This window comes from Delphinapterus leucas, chromosome 2 (genome assembly GCF_059928025.1).
Source record: "Delphinapterus leucas isolate spDelLeu-1000000601 "Yukka" chromosome 2, BTC_Dleu_Yukka2, whole genome shotgun sequence".
Lineage (NCBI taxonomy): Eukaryota > Metazoa > Chordata > Mammalia > Artiodactyla > Monodontidae > Delphinapterus > Delphinapterus leucas.
The window spans coordinates 18,179,716-18,195,385 of NC_143130.1; the positions used below are offsets into that span (position 1 = coordinate 18,179,716).

General features: G+C 43.8%; 1 protein-coding gene across 4 annotated transcripts in view; it reads right to left on the reverse strand.

Annotated features, from left to right (window-relative positions):
- Positions 1 to 8,004: 8,004 nt before the first annotated feature.
- CUL2 (cullin 2) overlaps positions 8,005 to 15,670 on the reverse strand; it is an 83,954-nt gene continuing 76,288 nt past the window's right edge. For all 4 annotated transcript variants that reach the window (XM_022580410.3, XM_022580408.3, XM_022580409.2 and 1 more), the window contains exons 19-21: positions 14,106 to 14,207; positions 11,718 to 11,834; positions 8,005 to 10,948 (exon numbers count right to left, since the gene is read on the reverse strand). In XM_022580410.3, the coding sequence (XP_022436118.1) occupies positions 10,817 to 10,948; positions 11,718 to 11,834; positions 14,106 to 14,207 (351 nt within the window). In that variant the 3' untranslated portion in view covers positions 8,005 to 10,816. The remainder of the gene's footprint in view (positions 10,949 to 11,717; positions 11,835 to 14,105; positions 14,208 to 15,670) is intronic.

Below are 15,670 nucleotides of genomic sequence, written 5' to 3' on the forward strand. Positions count from 1 at the left end.
TCTACCTGGTTCTTTTACCTTTCTGGGAATTTTACTGTCCACATGTAAGGTCTTCTGGATCTAACTTTCAAGTATGTTATCTGTTCCTTTAATATTTCCATCTGTTTGTAATTTTGTTCTACATTTTTTTGGCTGCGTTGGGTCTTCATTGCTGCGTGTGGGCTTTCCCTAGTTGCGGCGAGTGGGGGCTACTCTTAGTTGCGGTGCGCGGGCTTCTCATTGTGGTGGTTTCTCTTGTTGCGGAGCACGGGCTCTAGGCGCGCGGGCTTCAGTACTTTTGGCTCACGGGCTCTAGAGCGCAGGCTCAGTAGTTGTGGCGCACAAGCTTCGTTGCTCCGAGGCATGTAGGATCTTCCCGGACAAGGGCTCGAAACCCGTGTCCCCTTCATTGACAGGTAGATTCTTAACCACTGCGCCGCCAGGGAAGCCCTGTTCTACATTTTGAGACTTTTCTTTTCACTGAATCTTCTGGGCCACTAATTCAGATCTCAACCATCCTCTACTTTAATTCATCAATTGAAATTTTAAATGCAAGAGTCATGTTTCTTGTTTCCACAAAGTATTTTTATGCCGTAATTCTCTTCAATTTTACTTTTTATTACTTTTGGTTCAAGTGGTTGAATGTCTCTGCTGATTCTTGCTTTTCCACAGGCCAGATCCCTTCTGGCAGGCTGTTCCTTTCCTTTGCTCACGCATGGCTCTATATACTCTTGGGGTCCAGACCCACTCAGGGGACACTTTTGCAATCCCAAGAGTAGTGAAAGGTCCACCGTTGGCTGCCCTGTGTCAGGTGCTATGGCAGCCGCAGGCTGAAAGGGAACAGGGCAGCTCTGCTGTCTGGGCTGCCCCGCTGCAGAATGAACCCTCTGCAGACTCAGGGCTGGGGGACCGCTGCCTGGGAGACGGGTTAAGCGCACGGGTCTTCCCCAGATCCTCTCCCTCTCCAGATGCGGAGCTCTGGTCATGGCCAAGGGCTCCCTCCTGCTGGTCCCACTCCCCTTCTGCCCAGGAAAGGAAGCTGGGGGCAAAGCAGGAGGCCTGCCAGCTTCACCTGCCTGCTGGCCTCAGCTTCTGTTGCATCTGAAAGGAAGTTGGTGGCTGAAAGGGGTTAGGAACGAAAGCCTGCCATGAGCTTGCTGTTGTCATCCAGGGGCAAGCAGCCATGACGACGCCCATGAAAGGACGTATTCTTCGGCTGCAGAGAGAAGAGAGAAACATTTAGAGTACTGGTTCTTATTGGTGCTGGTGGCAGGCACATAGTATTTATCAAACACTTAAATTAATATGTCAGGCCCAGTGAATGGCACTCAGAGAAGCTGTCTCATTTCATCCTCACAACAATGCCCCAGTTATTTTTCAGCAAGAGATACTACGTAACCTGCTCAGGGTCATTTCAGGCAGCTAGCAAAATTATTTTTTTTTAAGATGTCTGCAGTTCAGCTTGGGCTGGAGATAGAGAGGCCTCCTGACAAGTGAGGGCCCAGAGCTTTAGCTCCTGCAGCCTGCGGTGCACGTGCAGGCACGCACACACACACGCATGTGCACACATACACATGCACAACACCCACACACATGTACACACATGTACGTGTGCAGGAACACGTGTGTACACGTGCAGACATGCACGCGTCTATATGCGTGTATGCACTCATACACACGTACATACACATACACATGCGCACACGTGTGCACACGCACGCACACACACACCAGTTGTCACAACATGACAAAGTGCTACCATCCATGTTACTCCCTAGGAAACCCTCTATCTGCCAGAACTCACACCACCAGAGGGGGAGAGAGGTCTCCAGGAGGGCACAGTGGGAAACATTTGTTTTCCAAATCCCGCTTCCTCCCCGTGGCCCTGCCTTTCCCAGTCTCCTGGGCTGATCCTCCCACTTCCAGGGCCCTTCCGACTGTCTCCTTCCAACCAGAGCTCGAGACCTGTGACCCAACCCCTTTGCACAGAGAGAAAGGCCTCTTGCTGGTTTGTCTGGTGGAAAAGCAGAGGCGTTCGAAACCTGTGAGCCCACCCAGAACACCAGTTTGCACAACCAAACCCAAAGGAGCCCCAAATAGAGGAATTTTAGCCACTGAGGTCAGGGTCATGTTTGGAAGGAGGTTTGGTCTGAGATGTAGCCGGGGAGACAGGAAAGCAGGGGCCACCTGAGGACATGGTGATGCCCTTCACGCTTACAGGGTGAGAAGTTTACCCACTTGACTCTTAGGGCCTAATCCAGCTCCAACCATGGATCCTACTGAGGCCCCTGAGACACAAGGCCTGGAAGCTGCTGTCCCTGGCCCTCACCATGCACACTGTCTGGCCTCCTTGCTGGAATCGAATGTTTCAGAAATGGGCCCCCAAGGCAACCTCTTCCTCCACCCTCTCTCTCAAAGTCTCTCCAAACCGGGGCCTCTTGACCTCCTTTGCAGGCGCAGCCTCGTTCCAGCCTCCAGAGCAGCCCCTGCGGTAGTAGAAGAGGGATCTGGTCCACACTGCTGGCTCGGGCCTGTCTGGTGTCCACGTCTGCTGCGTGAACGTCCTCCTGCTTCCGAGACTCTCGGGATCCTCTTGGGTTAAGGAAGGAAGTTGTAAAGAATTACCTCTCGGCAGGGGGTGACATGGGTTCTCCGCCTGCCCCGTGCTCAGATCCCTGTTATGGAAACCCTGTCCTCGGCTTGCACGGTCCAGGCTCGGTGGCCGGGCCCTGATGTCCGCCGACTCCTTTCCTGATGGCAGCGTTCGCTCTTCCTCAGCCTGCAGCCATCTCGGGGTGCCGACTGCAGCTACTTCCTGCTGCGTCTCTGCTGCATCCCGTCCTTGTCTCAGGCAACCCGCCTGCCAGACTCTGAATAGGTTCTAAAAGCAGAGCCAACATGTGGGCTGTGAAAGAAGAGGTGAGTAAAGAAACCTCCAAGGTTTTGGCCTGAGAAATTGGAAGGAAGGAGTCGCCATCAACTAAGCCAGGCAAGGTTGTAAGTGGCGCACGTGCGGGGCAGCTGGAGAAGGCCTGGGAATTCAGCTGTGGATATGCTCAGTCAGAGACGCCCACTGGCCATTCAAGTATGGAGACTGAGTTGGCCATTGGAGTGTGGGAGAGAGGCCTGGACTCAATGTTATGATTTTGGACGCCGTTGGCATTTAAGCCATTGCACTGGGTGAGATCACCAGAGTTGATAGAGAAAAGAAAGTCTGAGACGCCTGTACATTAAGAGATTGGGGAGAAGAGGAAGAGCCAGCAAGAAGACTGCTTACTGGAAAACTGCTTGCTTTTTTCAGCAGATAACTAGTAATCTGCTGATCCAGATGCTGGGATCTGACCAGAGCTTTTCTTCTTTGTGAGTTTCCTTATCATGCGTTTCGTACTTTACGTGCAGACAAGATGCTACATACTCACCATTAGCACAGGTCTTCTTGAATAGTTCTGGCCGCAGACTTGGGTTGCTCCGAGCCTTCCCCATGTTCTCCTGGTACGTGTGGGATTGGTGGTGAGCACTTGCAGGAAGATACAGCAGAAATAGAAGCAAAAGCTCTGTCCAGGGAGCAGAGCAGTTTCTGGTGGACTGAATAAGATTTAAGGACAATCTTCTCTCTCCAAATACGCTAACCCATCATACATGCAAGGTGGGCATTTGACTTTTTTGTTCGTGTATATATTCTTCATCTGGTAAACGGTGATTCTTTGGGAGCTATTCCTCAATGTCTTTTTAAGGAAAAATCAGAAAAATTTGTATTTAGTTGATTTTTATACCAAAGTGTAATCTCCAAATTAAAGGATAAAATACTTAAAATATAAAAACCCCCCAAAATTTAAGCACATCCATTTTAAAAACGTATAAAGGGAACTGTATACGTTTTCTAGGACTGCCATAACAAAGTACCATAAACCTGGTGGCTTAAAATAGCAAAATTTATTCTCTCACGGTTCTGGGGGCTAATAGCCCAAAACCAAGGTGTCGGCAGAGTTGGCCTCTCTCTGAAGGCTCCAGAGGACCCTTTCTTGCCTCTTCCTGGTCTCTACTGGTTATTTCTGATGCTTGTGGCTACATCACTCCAATCTCTGCCTCTATCTTCACGTGGCTGTCCCTCCTGTGTGTCTGTGTCCAAATCTCCCTTTTCTTATAAGGACCCCATCATTGTATCAGGGCCCACACTAACCCAGTGTGACCTCACCTTAACTTGATTACAACTGCAAAGACCCTATTTCCAAATAAGGTCACATTCACAGGTTCTGGGTGGACATGGAGTTTCGGGGGAACACTAACCAACCTGGGGCAGTAATTGAGAGCAAACGACAATCAACGTGTAACTAAATACAGGGTATTAGACGAGTCTCATTAAAATGAACATACACACCCACTGCAAAACAGTTAACGAAGTAAGACCTTCAGGCAGAAGAGGACTGACCCTAATCCTGAGTTCACATCACACCTCGCATCTCTCACGTGTTTTTTCAGAAACCACAGCACAGTGCTCCACTGAGCCCCCTGAGCTCCCTGAGTTGGCCCCATCCTTGCCCCTTTATGAGTCACCCCTGGGGGGATTGATGGTCTGGCAGGGGCAAAGATGCATTAGCTAGCTGCCTGGTCCTTTAGCTCTGCTCCCCGGAGAATCCCAGATTGGTCACTTTGGGGAACTCCAACTGGTGCCAGAGCTTTTGGATCAAGTCAGCCGGGATTTAAATGACTGGGTCAGGGGCTTCCCTGGTGGCGCAGTGGTTGAGAATCTGCCTGCCAATGCAGGGGACACGGGTTCGAGCCCTGGTCTGGGAAGATTCCACATGCCACGGAGCAGCTAGGCCCGTTGAGCCACAACTACTGGGCCTGCGCGTCTGGAGCCTGTGCTCTGCAACAAGAGAGGCCACGACAATGAGAGGCCCGCGCACCACGATGAAGAGTGGCCCCCGCTCACCGCAACTGGAGAAAGCCCTCGCACAGAAACGAAGACCCAACACAGCCAAAAATAAAACAGAAACAAAAACAAAACCTTCAATATTTAAAATAAATAAATAAATAAAAATAAATGACTGGGTCAGCAGTGAGCCTGATTGACTTTTCCAGATCAAGGCTGGCCTCGTGAAGGAATGCAAACCGGCCTTCTCTGTTTGGACATGGGCCGATGCCAGCGTGGAAAAGGGCAGAGGCGGCGGGGTCAAGAGGTGGACACCTCTTCCTCAGCCTGAGTGCCTCTGGCCCTGCTTCGTGGAGCAGTGCCCGGGGTGGCCCCAACCCAGGTAGAGCAGGTGGTGTACAAGCAGCGACGGCATCCCCCCTCCTTTCCCGCCCCCCTTCCTACACCACGCATTTCCAGTTTACCGTTTCTCCAGGTGGCTGGAGAACCACATCTTCCTTGGCTGCCACCATCGAGAGATGGTTATTTTTAAACGTACTGCCTAAACAAGGCGTCTCAGAAATTTCCTCCATGCACGGCATTGATTTGAATTTAGTCATCTCAGCAGTATATGACTAAAATGCTAAAACAGCTTTTTTTTTTTTTTTCTATTCAGCTTTTCCTTTGTCAGAGGACTTCCGTTGCATCAGTGACCTCCTTGAGCCACATGTTAGGTACAGTTTATGTTAAACCAGCTTATTTCTGCTAGAAGTAGATCTTTGCTTCTCTGTGTCTATCCTTTCTTCCCCAGAAGACAAACTAATGAAACCCACCCACTCCGAGAAGGTCAGGCTCTCAGCATAGGATCAAGTGCTGTGCTGGGGCAGTACCACCCTGTAATGATACCTAAACAGGGCGGTTATAAAAGTCACAGAACATTTCCATCGTTTTCCTGCAACACCAAAGTTCTTCCAAGGAAAATACTGATCTGGCCACAGGGGATAAAATTAGCAACCCACTCACTTTACCCCTCTCCCCAGGGCTGTGAACCTCAACACAGGCTGCAATTCTTCAATTATTGTAACTATAAACAGTAAACAATGGAGAAAAAGAAAACAATAAACGAAAACTGAAAAAACCCTGCCTTTCTTATTCAAGTTCTTTTCCACAAGTTGGTTCTCAAAGGTTTCTTCCTTTTGCTGAAAAACAGTACCGTTAAAGTTGCCGGGAGAATGCACAACACGGGTATATTCCTCCCTCTAGGTATGTGCCTAACAGTAACAAAGATTGTGAACATAAGAAATAATCATATGGCACTTTGACTTATGGCTCAATGTTGCTACTTCTACAAACGGGTCCTCGCCTCCAAGTAGGGTGACAAAGACCACCGTCTGAAGTTCTAGGAAGACAAAACCCTAGAACGTGTATAAACAACTAGATATTCTCATCCCCGTTCACTCTTGTTTTCATGATTTAAGACGTATGTACTGTATTCGTGTGGTAGTAAATGTCTGTTACTCTCTAGTTGCATTTGTCCTGGACATTAATTCAAGGGCTGAAGAGTCAGGGGAGTGAGAATGGATTAAGCAGCCTCCAGGGTTGGATTCTGAGGTTCAGGTTCAGAGCATCTACAAGGCGGAGCACCAGGCCGGTACGAACAACCACCACCTCCACTGGGTTATCTCACAGGCACGACAGGCACGACAGGCACGTCGCGTGCGAGGTGCCTGGAACCGAGCTCATCCGCTCCTTCTCCACCCTGGCCCCGTCCAGGTCCCCCATCTCACTGGATGGCATCACTGTGACAGCCAAGAAAGAGTCTGGGGTCATCTCACTCACCCCTCTCCTCGCTCACCCAACTCACTGGGAAGTAGTGTCAGCTCTATCCACTGCCCCCTCTAGAGGGCGCCACTGCTCCTCTCCTAACTGCCGCTTCTGCCCAGGCCTCCTGCGTTCACACGACTGACTTCCGCCCTCCCTCCAGAGTCCATTCTGCACACGAAAGCAGCGTAGCCATTTCCCACTGCACTTTGCAAATACTCTGAAACAGTTCACGAACACCAAAAATAGAAATATATACACTACACACCATAATTAAAGGAATATTCATGCACCCACCACGTAAGAAAACATGACCATCATCTTTTTTCTTTTCACGCAAATGGAGTTCACCCATGTAAACACCAGCCGCTCAGGCACACAGGTATTCTGGATCCGCTCGGGATCCATGCTGTTGCCCCTGCACTCTCCTGCCTTTTTCTGCCTTTCAACTTCTCTTACAAGACCTCCTCCGAGAGCCAGGAGTTCCCTTCGCGAGCACTTACACTTGGAATGGCATGTTCACGTCCGACTGTCACAAGTCTAAACGCTCCACGTGGGCACAGACCATATCTTGGCTGCTGCTGGTTGCAGCAATGGGACCCACACAAGAGCTGGCCCCAGGGCATGGCTGTTAGGTGACAAGGGAAGGGGGACTGCCTGAACACTGGATGAAGACTGGGGAGGAAAACCTTTTATTTCCCAGGGGGCACAGTCACAGCAGGTCAAAATCATTCCTGCCCATCAGTGAAGCCCACCTTTAACGAACTCCAACCAATGGGGCTTATGTCTCACCTAGGATTGCCTGATTTAATTGCTTCAGCCTAAGGTATGCTCCATGAACATACCAATCTTCAACCAGTGAGCTTTTCTGTATTAATTTCCACTCATTTAGCTACGGCGCATTTACAACTGCCCTTAGGAGTAGTATTTTAAAAGCTCACATCTTTACTCTGACCTCGGTCAACCAAGAATCTGTCCTAGGGACCAAAAATTAAGAGCTCAACAAATTACCCATTGCTACCATAGAGCTCAAAAACTTCTAATTGAAAACAGGCTTGCATTTAATATATGCGCTTGAAATAAATGTTCTATACTTGTGCATGTGAATGTAAAATATTAAATTCACAAGTACTCTCTGCCATGAACCAGTTTTGAGCCAAGTCACTTAACCATGTACATTTACAGCTTAAATAAGTACCTTAAGAAACTAAAATAGAAAATGTTTACTATATCACAAATTAACTAGACACAAACTTTTATTCTGAAAAGTCAGGAAAAACTATTCTTCATGTATAACATGAAGTTATTTCTATCTAATGCACAGGCTACTCTGTATAAATAGACTGTATTTATTAGGTCCACAGTCCTGCCTGGGTTTTTTGTTTGTTTGCTTGTTTTGCCGTACGCAGGCCTCTCACTGCTGTGGCCTCTCCCGTTGCGGAGCACAGGCTCTGGACACGCAGGCTCAGCGGCCATGGCTCACGGGCCCAGCCGCTCCGCGGCATGTGGGATCTTCCCGGACCGGAGCACGAACCTGTGTCCCCTGCATCGGCAGGCGGACTCTCAACCACTATGCCACCAGGGAAGCCCCTACCTGGGTTTTAAATTCAGGTTCTGCCGTTTCTGGCAATGACTCCTGGAAAACACTCTACATTTAGTTTCCTCACCTGTGAAAAGAGAGGAACGCTGCCTATTTAACAGGACTGTCTGAAGATCAAACAAATAAGATGCGGAAGCACCAGCCACAGTCTGCCTTCAATAAGGGTTTAAAAACAATTAACAGGAATGTTATAGCATTACAGCATACACAAGTTATAAAATCCTATCAAGGTCGTAAGTTATAAAGTAAAACACAAACCCCAGAGTGTCTATCCTTTTGTTTATATTAAGGCAATTGTCGTAAAGTATTGGAGCAAACCCTAGGATAAACCTGCACCTCCAGCAGCAATGAAAATATCTGGTTTCGAAGGGAAAGAGCAAAGTGTTGACAAGAGCTGCACATTGGTTGTAAAATACATCCCTGGCTCACATGTTAACCACCTCAGTCTTCAGGACTTCTTTTTTAGCTTCTGAAAGTTTTGGTCACGTTCTTTTCGTTTTCTAAGCTACAGCGTTGAGAGCCGTTCCTCTCCTCCCTCGCCTTGCCCTTCTGTCGCTCCGACCCCTCCTGCCCACAGCACTGGGCACCACGCACAGAGCTGTGTGCCAAGGTTTGGCACCGTGACGTCCACTGCCTGACCCCACCCGACAGCCTCAGCTCTTCCCAAGCTCCTGCTCCCCCGCAGAAAGTGCGCTAAACCCATCCTACTCACCGCCCTCTTGGGAGCGGGCTCGGTGAAGGGCATGACAAGCGTGTCTCCAGTATGTCTCCTTTCAGGTGCAATGGGGAAAAGGGTGGGACAACAACTCCTGTCAGTCACTTCCGTCAACCTCAGCACAAGTATTTTGTCCATTTTTCAATATATTTTCTTGACAATTAGACATCAGGATAAGACTTAATTTAACATTTATAAATATTTAAGAAAAAAAGGAATCAATTTGGAAAACTTTATCAAGTTATAAAAACAAAGGTCTGTTTTTTTGACAGTGGACGTACAGTATTATACGGTTTGCCGTTATTTTCTCTCTGGGGGAAAAAAGGGAAAATGAGAAATACAGTATAGAAGTCATTAAAAGCTCAGAAGATTTTTTAAACACTTAAGAGACATGAGTTAGAAAAAGTGCCATCAAACAAACCAACTGAAAAAGCCATTTTTGCAACAATAAGAGAAGTTTGAATATGGACCCTATATTAAATGATATGAAGTTACTGTTTATTTGTTAAGTGTAATAAAGTAACTGTGGTTGTGGTTTTTTTTTTAAAGGCCTTTTCTGTTAGAGATATAAACTGAAGTATTGTAAGTGAAATGATACATGTAGGATATGCTTTAAAATATCTCAGCTTAAAAGAAGTTGTATGTGTGTGTTGTGGTGGGGGAAGGGTAGATAGATAATAAATATGAAAATAGACCAGAGCATTCCAATGGTGCTGTTGATATATATAATAAACAAAATAATGGACTTTCATGTTTATGCAAGTGGCAGCTGGTGTAACGCATCACACAGATTAAAAAAACAAAAAAACGAAAGGTATTTAGGTTATGCACTGCTAAGAACACCTGTGATGTCGGAGAGTGACTCTAGTGTGAACGTGGTAGGGGGTGGAAGGGTAACAGGCAGGCAGGAGTATGGGAGGAATACACCGGAAACACAAGACCACCTACAACCCAGAGGAAGGGAGAAGGGAACGCAGCAGAGGCGGGGCATTAGTCTACATTAGAACTGACACACTGTGGAAACAAAAGTAAGACAACCTTTGAATGACAGCTCTTTCTGAGCCACATGTGAGGTCACACACATTCCCCTCACTTTTGGTTCTGAGCTGCAGCAGGACACCACCAGAAACTCTTGATGGAATTAAATCCTCACTATTCAAAATGCTCAAATCCAATGTAGTTCTAATCCATAAAAATAAAACATTCTTTATGCTGAATGCATCTTTATGCATTCAAAAACAACAATCTAGACGTTTTTCATGTAGGATATTTAAATAGGAGTATAAGTGAATTACACTGTTCAGATACAAATGCAACTAAAGTTGCATGAGCTGCTTTGAAAACTCACGGACATTTATATGTATTATTTTGTGATATTCCATCCACATAAAAAAGGCATTCTATTTCTTTATTTTTTTATTTGACAAGCAGCAATATCATGTTTGTCATTTTAATGTAGATACAATTATTAGGTTATCTGTCATATTACAATATTTAAGTTTTTTATCTTATGTCCTTTAAGATACATTAAAAAAAAAAAAAAAAAAACATCAACTGCAAACGTGAAGGGGAGAAAAAGCATGGTACCCAGCCAAATTTCCACATTTCACCAATACTTCACTCATTCTTTTTTAATAAAGTTTTAAGAAATGTCATAATGACATGAGCTTGAAATATCTCTAGGCATTTTCTCTGACGCTCATGACGTGGCACTGGTGATGTTGTAAACAGCAGAGAAACAGGGGCTGCCAAATGGCCGAATTATGGAGGCACAGGCCTGCCTTCTCCCACAGGACACACCGGATGGCGATGGCAATGACCGTCTCACATCCACACGGGGGAGCGCGCGTCACGCTACGTAGCTGTACTCATCTGCTGACGCCTGGCTGCGTTCGATGTACTGTTTGTCTATGAGAACTTCAATGCACTTCTTAATCATGCTGATGCTAGGGTTAAACCGAGCTCTTGACTGGCTGATCACCTGTGGGAGAGACACGGATGTTTAAGTGCTCTTCTCACCAGGAGGGCACTGGAGCACGTAACTTTTTATGCAAACTAAGGAAAAAGCCCGACCTTTATGTTGTGAAGGGATAAAAACTGTGAAGAACACATGGATACAGCAAAATCTAATAATAGTCATATATAACTAAATTAAACCATAGACTAATTCATCTATCTAACTACTCATATACACCCCTCAAGCTTCCACTCAACCCCTACTCAACTTTCAGCTCTTAGCTGAAGTAACACCTGCTCAGGAAAGCTTTCCACCACACCCCCAAGTCAAGACCTTTATACACATTCTCATGCTACTGTATACCTTTTCTCTGTTGCATGTGAGTGTAATTTTATATTTACTCCCATATTATTTCAATAACGCATTTCTTCCCTACTAGACTGAACTCCAAAACAGCAGGAGCCACATCCTGAGCTGCTCTGCACCCCATGGTGACCAGCACGGTGCTCCACACATGGTAGATGCTCGTGTATTCATGGAACGAGTGAGTGTGTGATGTGGTCCACGTCCTTCAATAACTGGACACAAGGCTGAATCGGTAAGGCTTAGACCTCTAAATTCAAACATGAGTTTAATACTGAAATTTTAAGTGAGTACTGTTCTCATTAAGTAATGAAGCATTTCTTTATGTTATTTGGGAGTCGTATTATTTCTGTAACATCTTCACAAAGAAACATTCCTAATCCTAATACCCTCTGCCCCAAGAGGTCTTGAGGACTTTTCCCCCTTTTACCTCCTGAATAAGGGCATTATGCCGAAGTACTTTTCGTGCTTTCATGATACGAACTATAGCAGCTTGGAGGTACATTTTCCGATCTTCATCTACAGCACTTCTCGTCTGCTCCATTTCCTGTTTTACAAGGACAAAAAAAGCCAATGAGACATTAATTCACTGCACTTGTTTTTAACTCATTTTATTTGTGAGTTTAAATAAATCTCCAATCAATACTGAGAATCAAATTATACAATTATGTGCCCAGTATAACATAACCATTACCAAAAGAATATTTACAGTGAGTTATGTATAATTTCTTAACTTAAAGTTGGAAGGTTATTTTTTTAAAAATGAACACTATTGTAAATTGTACTCAGCGTAAGTAGTCAATAAAGGAGAACTTAAGTGACACAGAGTAATAGTTTTCAAGACTGCTGTCCTATCAATGAGTAAAAACTTATACCACAAAGCTTGTAGACTTTAGTAACTGGCTCCAAGTGCACACTGGAGCAGGCTTCAAGGGCAAGAGCTGTGAAGGGCTCCATTTGACTCCAGCAGAGAAGCCAGCAAGGATGGGCCAGAAGGGCCTCTCTGCATGGAGCTCAAGGAAAGACAGTGGAGGAGAGGCACAAGCAGGCAATGCCACATCAGTAGGGATCTCATAACAGCTTTTAAGAGAGAAAATACAATCCATATTACAAATTAGTATCATTAGCCTACAGGAAAATGAGATCTTGAACATTTTAGGGTTCAAATTTAACAGCAATTAACATTTGTCTCCCATGGGGGAGTAAGTCCCTGGAGCGGCCTGGCATCTCTGATACCTTCACATCCTGCCCCGAGCCCAAGGTCAGGGTGGCACATAGGAGGCAATCAGGAAACTTCAGTGATATGAATAGGCTGCCCCAGAACAACTGCTGCTGAGGTGAAACAAGCAACAGCAGATGTTCACCGTGCAAACTGGCTCACCCGGGGCCAGACCCCACTCCAGACCAACAAGCTCACAATTTGAATTTTAACACCATCCCCCGTGGTTCATTTGCACAGGAAAGTTTGAGAAGCATTTTCTACAACTTTTCTTTGAAAAATGTGTTGTAAAACCTTCTGATATTTTACAAATGAAAAATATGAGATTATATTACTATTCAAGGTAGAAATTTTTGGAAAGAATACAAAGCAAATCCATATATGTTAATACAGTTTAAGAGCAAATATGACTATGTTCATTGTGGCATTATTTACAATAGCAAAGATATGGAAGCAACCTAAGGCCCATCAACAGATGAATGGATAAAGAAGACATGATATATATACACAATGGTATATTACTCAGCCATAAAAAAAGCATGAAATCTTGCCATTTGCGACAACATAGATGGGCCTAGAGGGTACTATGCTAAGTGAAATAAGTCACACAAAGACATATACTGTATGATTTCACATATATGTGAAATCTAAAAAACAAAACAAATGACTGAACACAGCAAAACACAAACAGAATTACAGATACAGAGAATAAACAGGTGGTTGCCAGAAGGAAGGGAGATGAGGGGAAGAGAAAAATAGGTGAGGGAGATTAAGAGTTATAAACTTCCAGTGGCAAAATAAATGAGTCATGGGTATGGAATGTACAGTGTGGGGTAATTTATGTAATATCTTTATATGGTGACACATTGTAACTAGACCAGTCATGGGGATCATTTTGAAATGTATAGAAATATTGAATCACTATGTTGTGTAACAGGAACTAACACAGTGTCAATTATACTTCAAAAACAAACAAACAAACTCACAGAAAAAGAGATCAGATTTGTGGTTACCAGAGGCAGGGGGTGGGGGTGGGGAGAGGGGAAATTGGATGAAGGGGGTCAGAAGGTACAAACTCCCAATTATAAGATAAATGATGATTAGAGATGGAATGTAAACATGATAAATACAATTAACACTGCTCTGTGTTATCTATGAAAGCTGTTGAGAGGAAATCCTACAAGTTCTCATCACAATGAAAAGTTTTTTCCTATTTATTTAATTTTGTATCTATATGAGATGATGGATGTTCACTAAACTTACTGTGATAATCATTTCATGATGTAGGTAAGTCAAATCATTATGCTGTACTGCTTAAACTTATACTGTGCTGTGTGACAATTATTAAAACTGGGAGAAAAAAACAAAAACAAAAGAGCAAATATGACTAAACTACGATAGCTTTTCCCTAAGATACTCATTATACTACTGTTTTTATAATCTAAAATACTGTTTATAAGGTTAGTCAATGCAAAAAATAAACCAGAGAAGATGTATCATAATTTTGATATGAAAAGTTTTGCATTGGTCTCAATATTACCACTTGTAAAGCCCAATGCTTAAATATTTCCAAAAGAAATGACGTTAGAAAGCATTTACCTGTGGTGTGTCTTTCTGCATTGATGTAGTAATTTTAAATTTTGTTCTTTTACTGCTGAAGTTCATATTTAATGAAAATGAAGATTCTGCATCAATGTCTTCCTACAATTAAAAATAATTCATTTACATTTATAAAATCACTAAATAACAAGCCATGAAATTAAACAATGACCAAGGAAAAAAGACTCAACTCTCGTAATCTTTTACATTATAAATATTATTTAAGAGAAAAATAATTGTCTTCTGTCAAACAATGAAGGAAAAAACAATTCTTTCCTAATTTTATGCTTGATAGAATTTTAATCAGCTTAGATTTAGAATAAAGCTATTTTCTGGCCCAACTGTTTAATACATGACCACCAGATAAATCTGACGAGAGTCAAGCTCATTGGCTTAAACAGAATTTTAACATTTAAATTTTTATGAAATAGCGAGGCTCATAATTTTTCCATCACATTTTGAAAAACCAAACAACCAAATTTTTTTTTTTGGAATGCTGCAGTAACAAAATACCAATTAAAATAACCTGACTAGAGAAGCCAACTGGTTCCAATGGCACACAAGCATCACTTCCTCACCACCCCGGTGTGATTCTGACATCACCCCTCAATGCCCGTTTTATTCACTCTGCCAAAAGCGAGTGGACTTTTCTCAAGTGGAAGTTGTTAAGCCAATTTTTAGCTCTTAAGCTCTACTGGGCTTAAGAAAGCCACGCACGTCATACGGTAGAATCTGTCCGCCAGCAGGACCACGAAGCACTTGGCAGATGACACTTTCTCAATAATAACCAAAGAAACTCTATTAAAGAATGCCAGATTCATAATTAAAATTTAATGTGCAAACAACCTACCAATATTTATTTTGTACATTTCTGGGCAGTAAAAATAACATGCTTTAGAAAAATACTTAACTTTTTAGGCACTTAAGCTTAAAAATTTAAACTTAAAATTTTAAACTTAGAAACTTTTACTTATAATTAATTGACTTAATTAAAACCTTAATATTAAGAACTTAATATTTTGTTAAGTTTCTAAAGTCAGAAAAATTAATCGTTTCTCAAAATTAAGAAAAGCTTGATTTGAATTTCAGCATATATGCCATTTAGAGCTGTTCAATTATAGGCTACAAAAGTCATCATTAGCAAAATGAACTCATGAGAGAAATAAGTCGTAGGCCATGAACCAAAATTAAAACGAAGCATCATTTACAAGACTTTTTTCTTATGGGCACAATAATCTGAAGCAGGAGATTTAACCCATATCTGTTGCTTTTTTAACCATTTAAATATCCAAGACATACTTTAAAAACAAAAACATGTTACTAGAAAAAAAAAGTTATAAAGAAAAAAAGGAATATACTATCAGCTTGCTAATTCTCAGGACAGATATTAAAAACATATGGGGGTTGGGCTTCCCTGGTGGCACAGTGGTTAAGAATCCACCTGCCAATGAAGGCGACACGGGTTCGAGCCCTGGTCCGGGAAGATCCCACATGCCGCGGAGCAATAACCCTGTGCGCCACAACTACTGAGCCTGTGCCCTAGAGCCCGTGAGCCACAACTACTG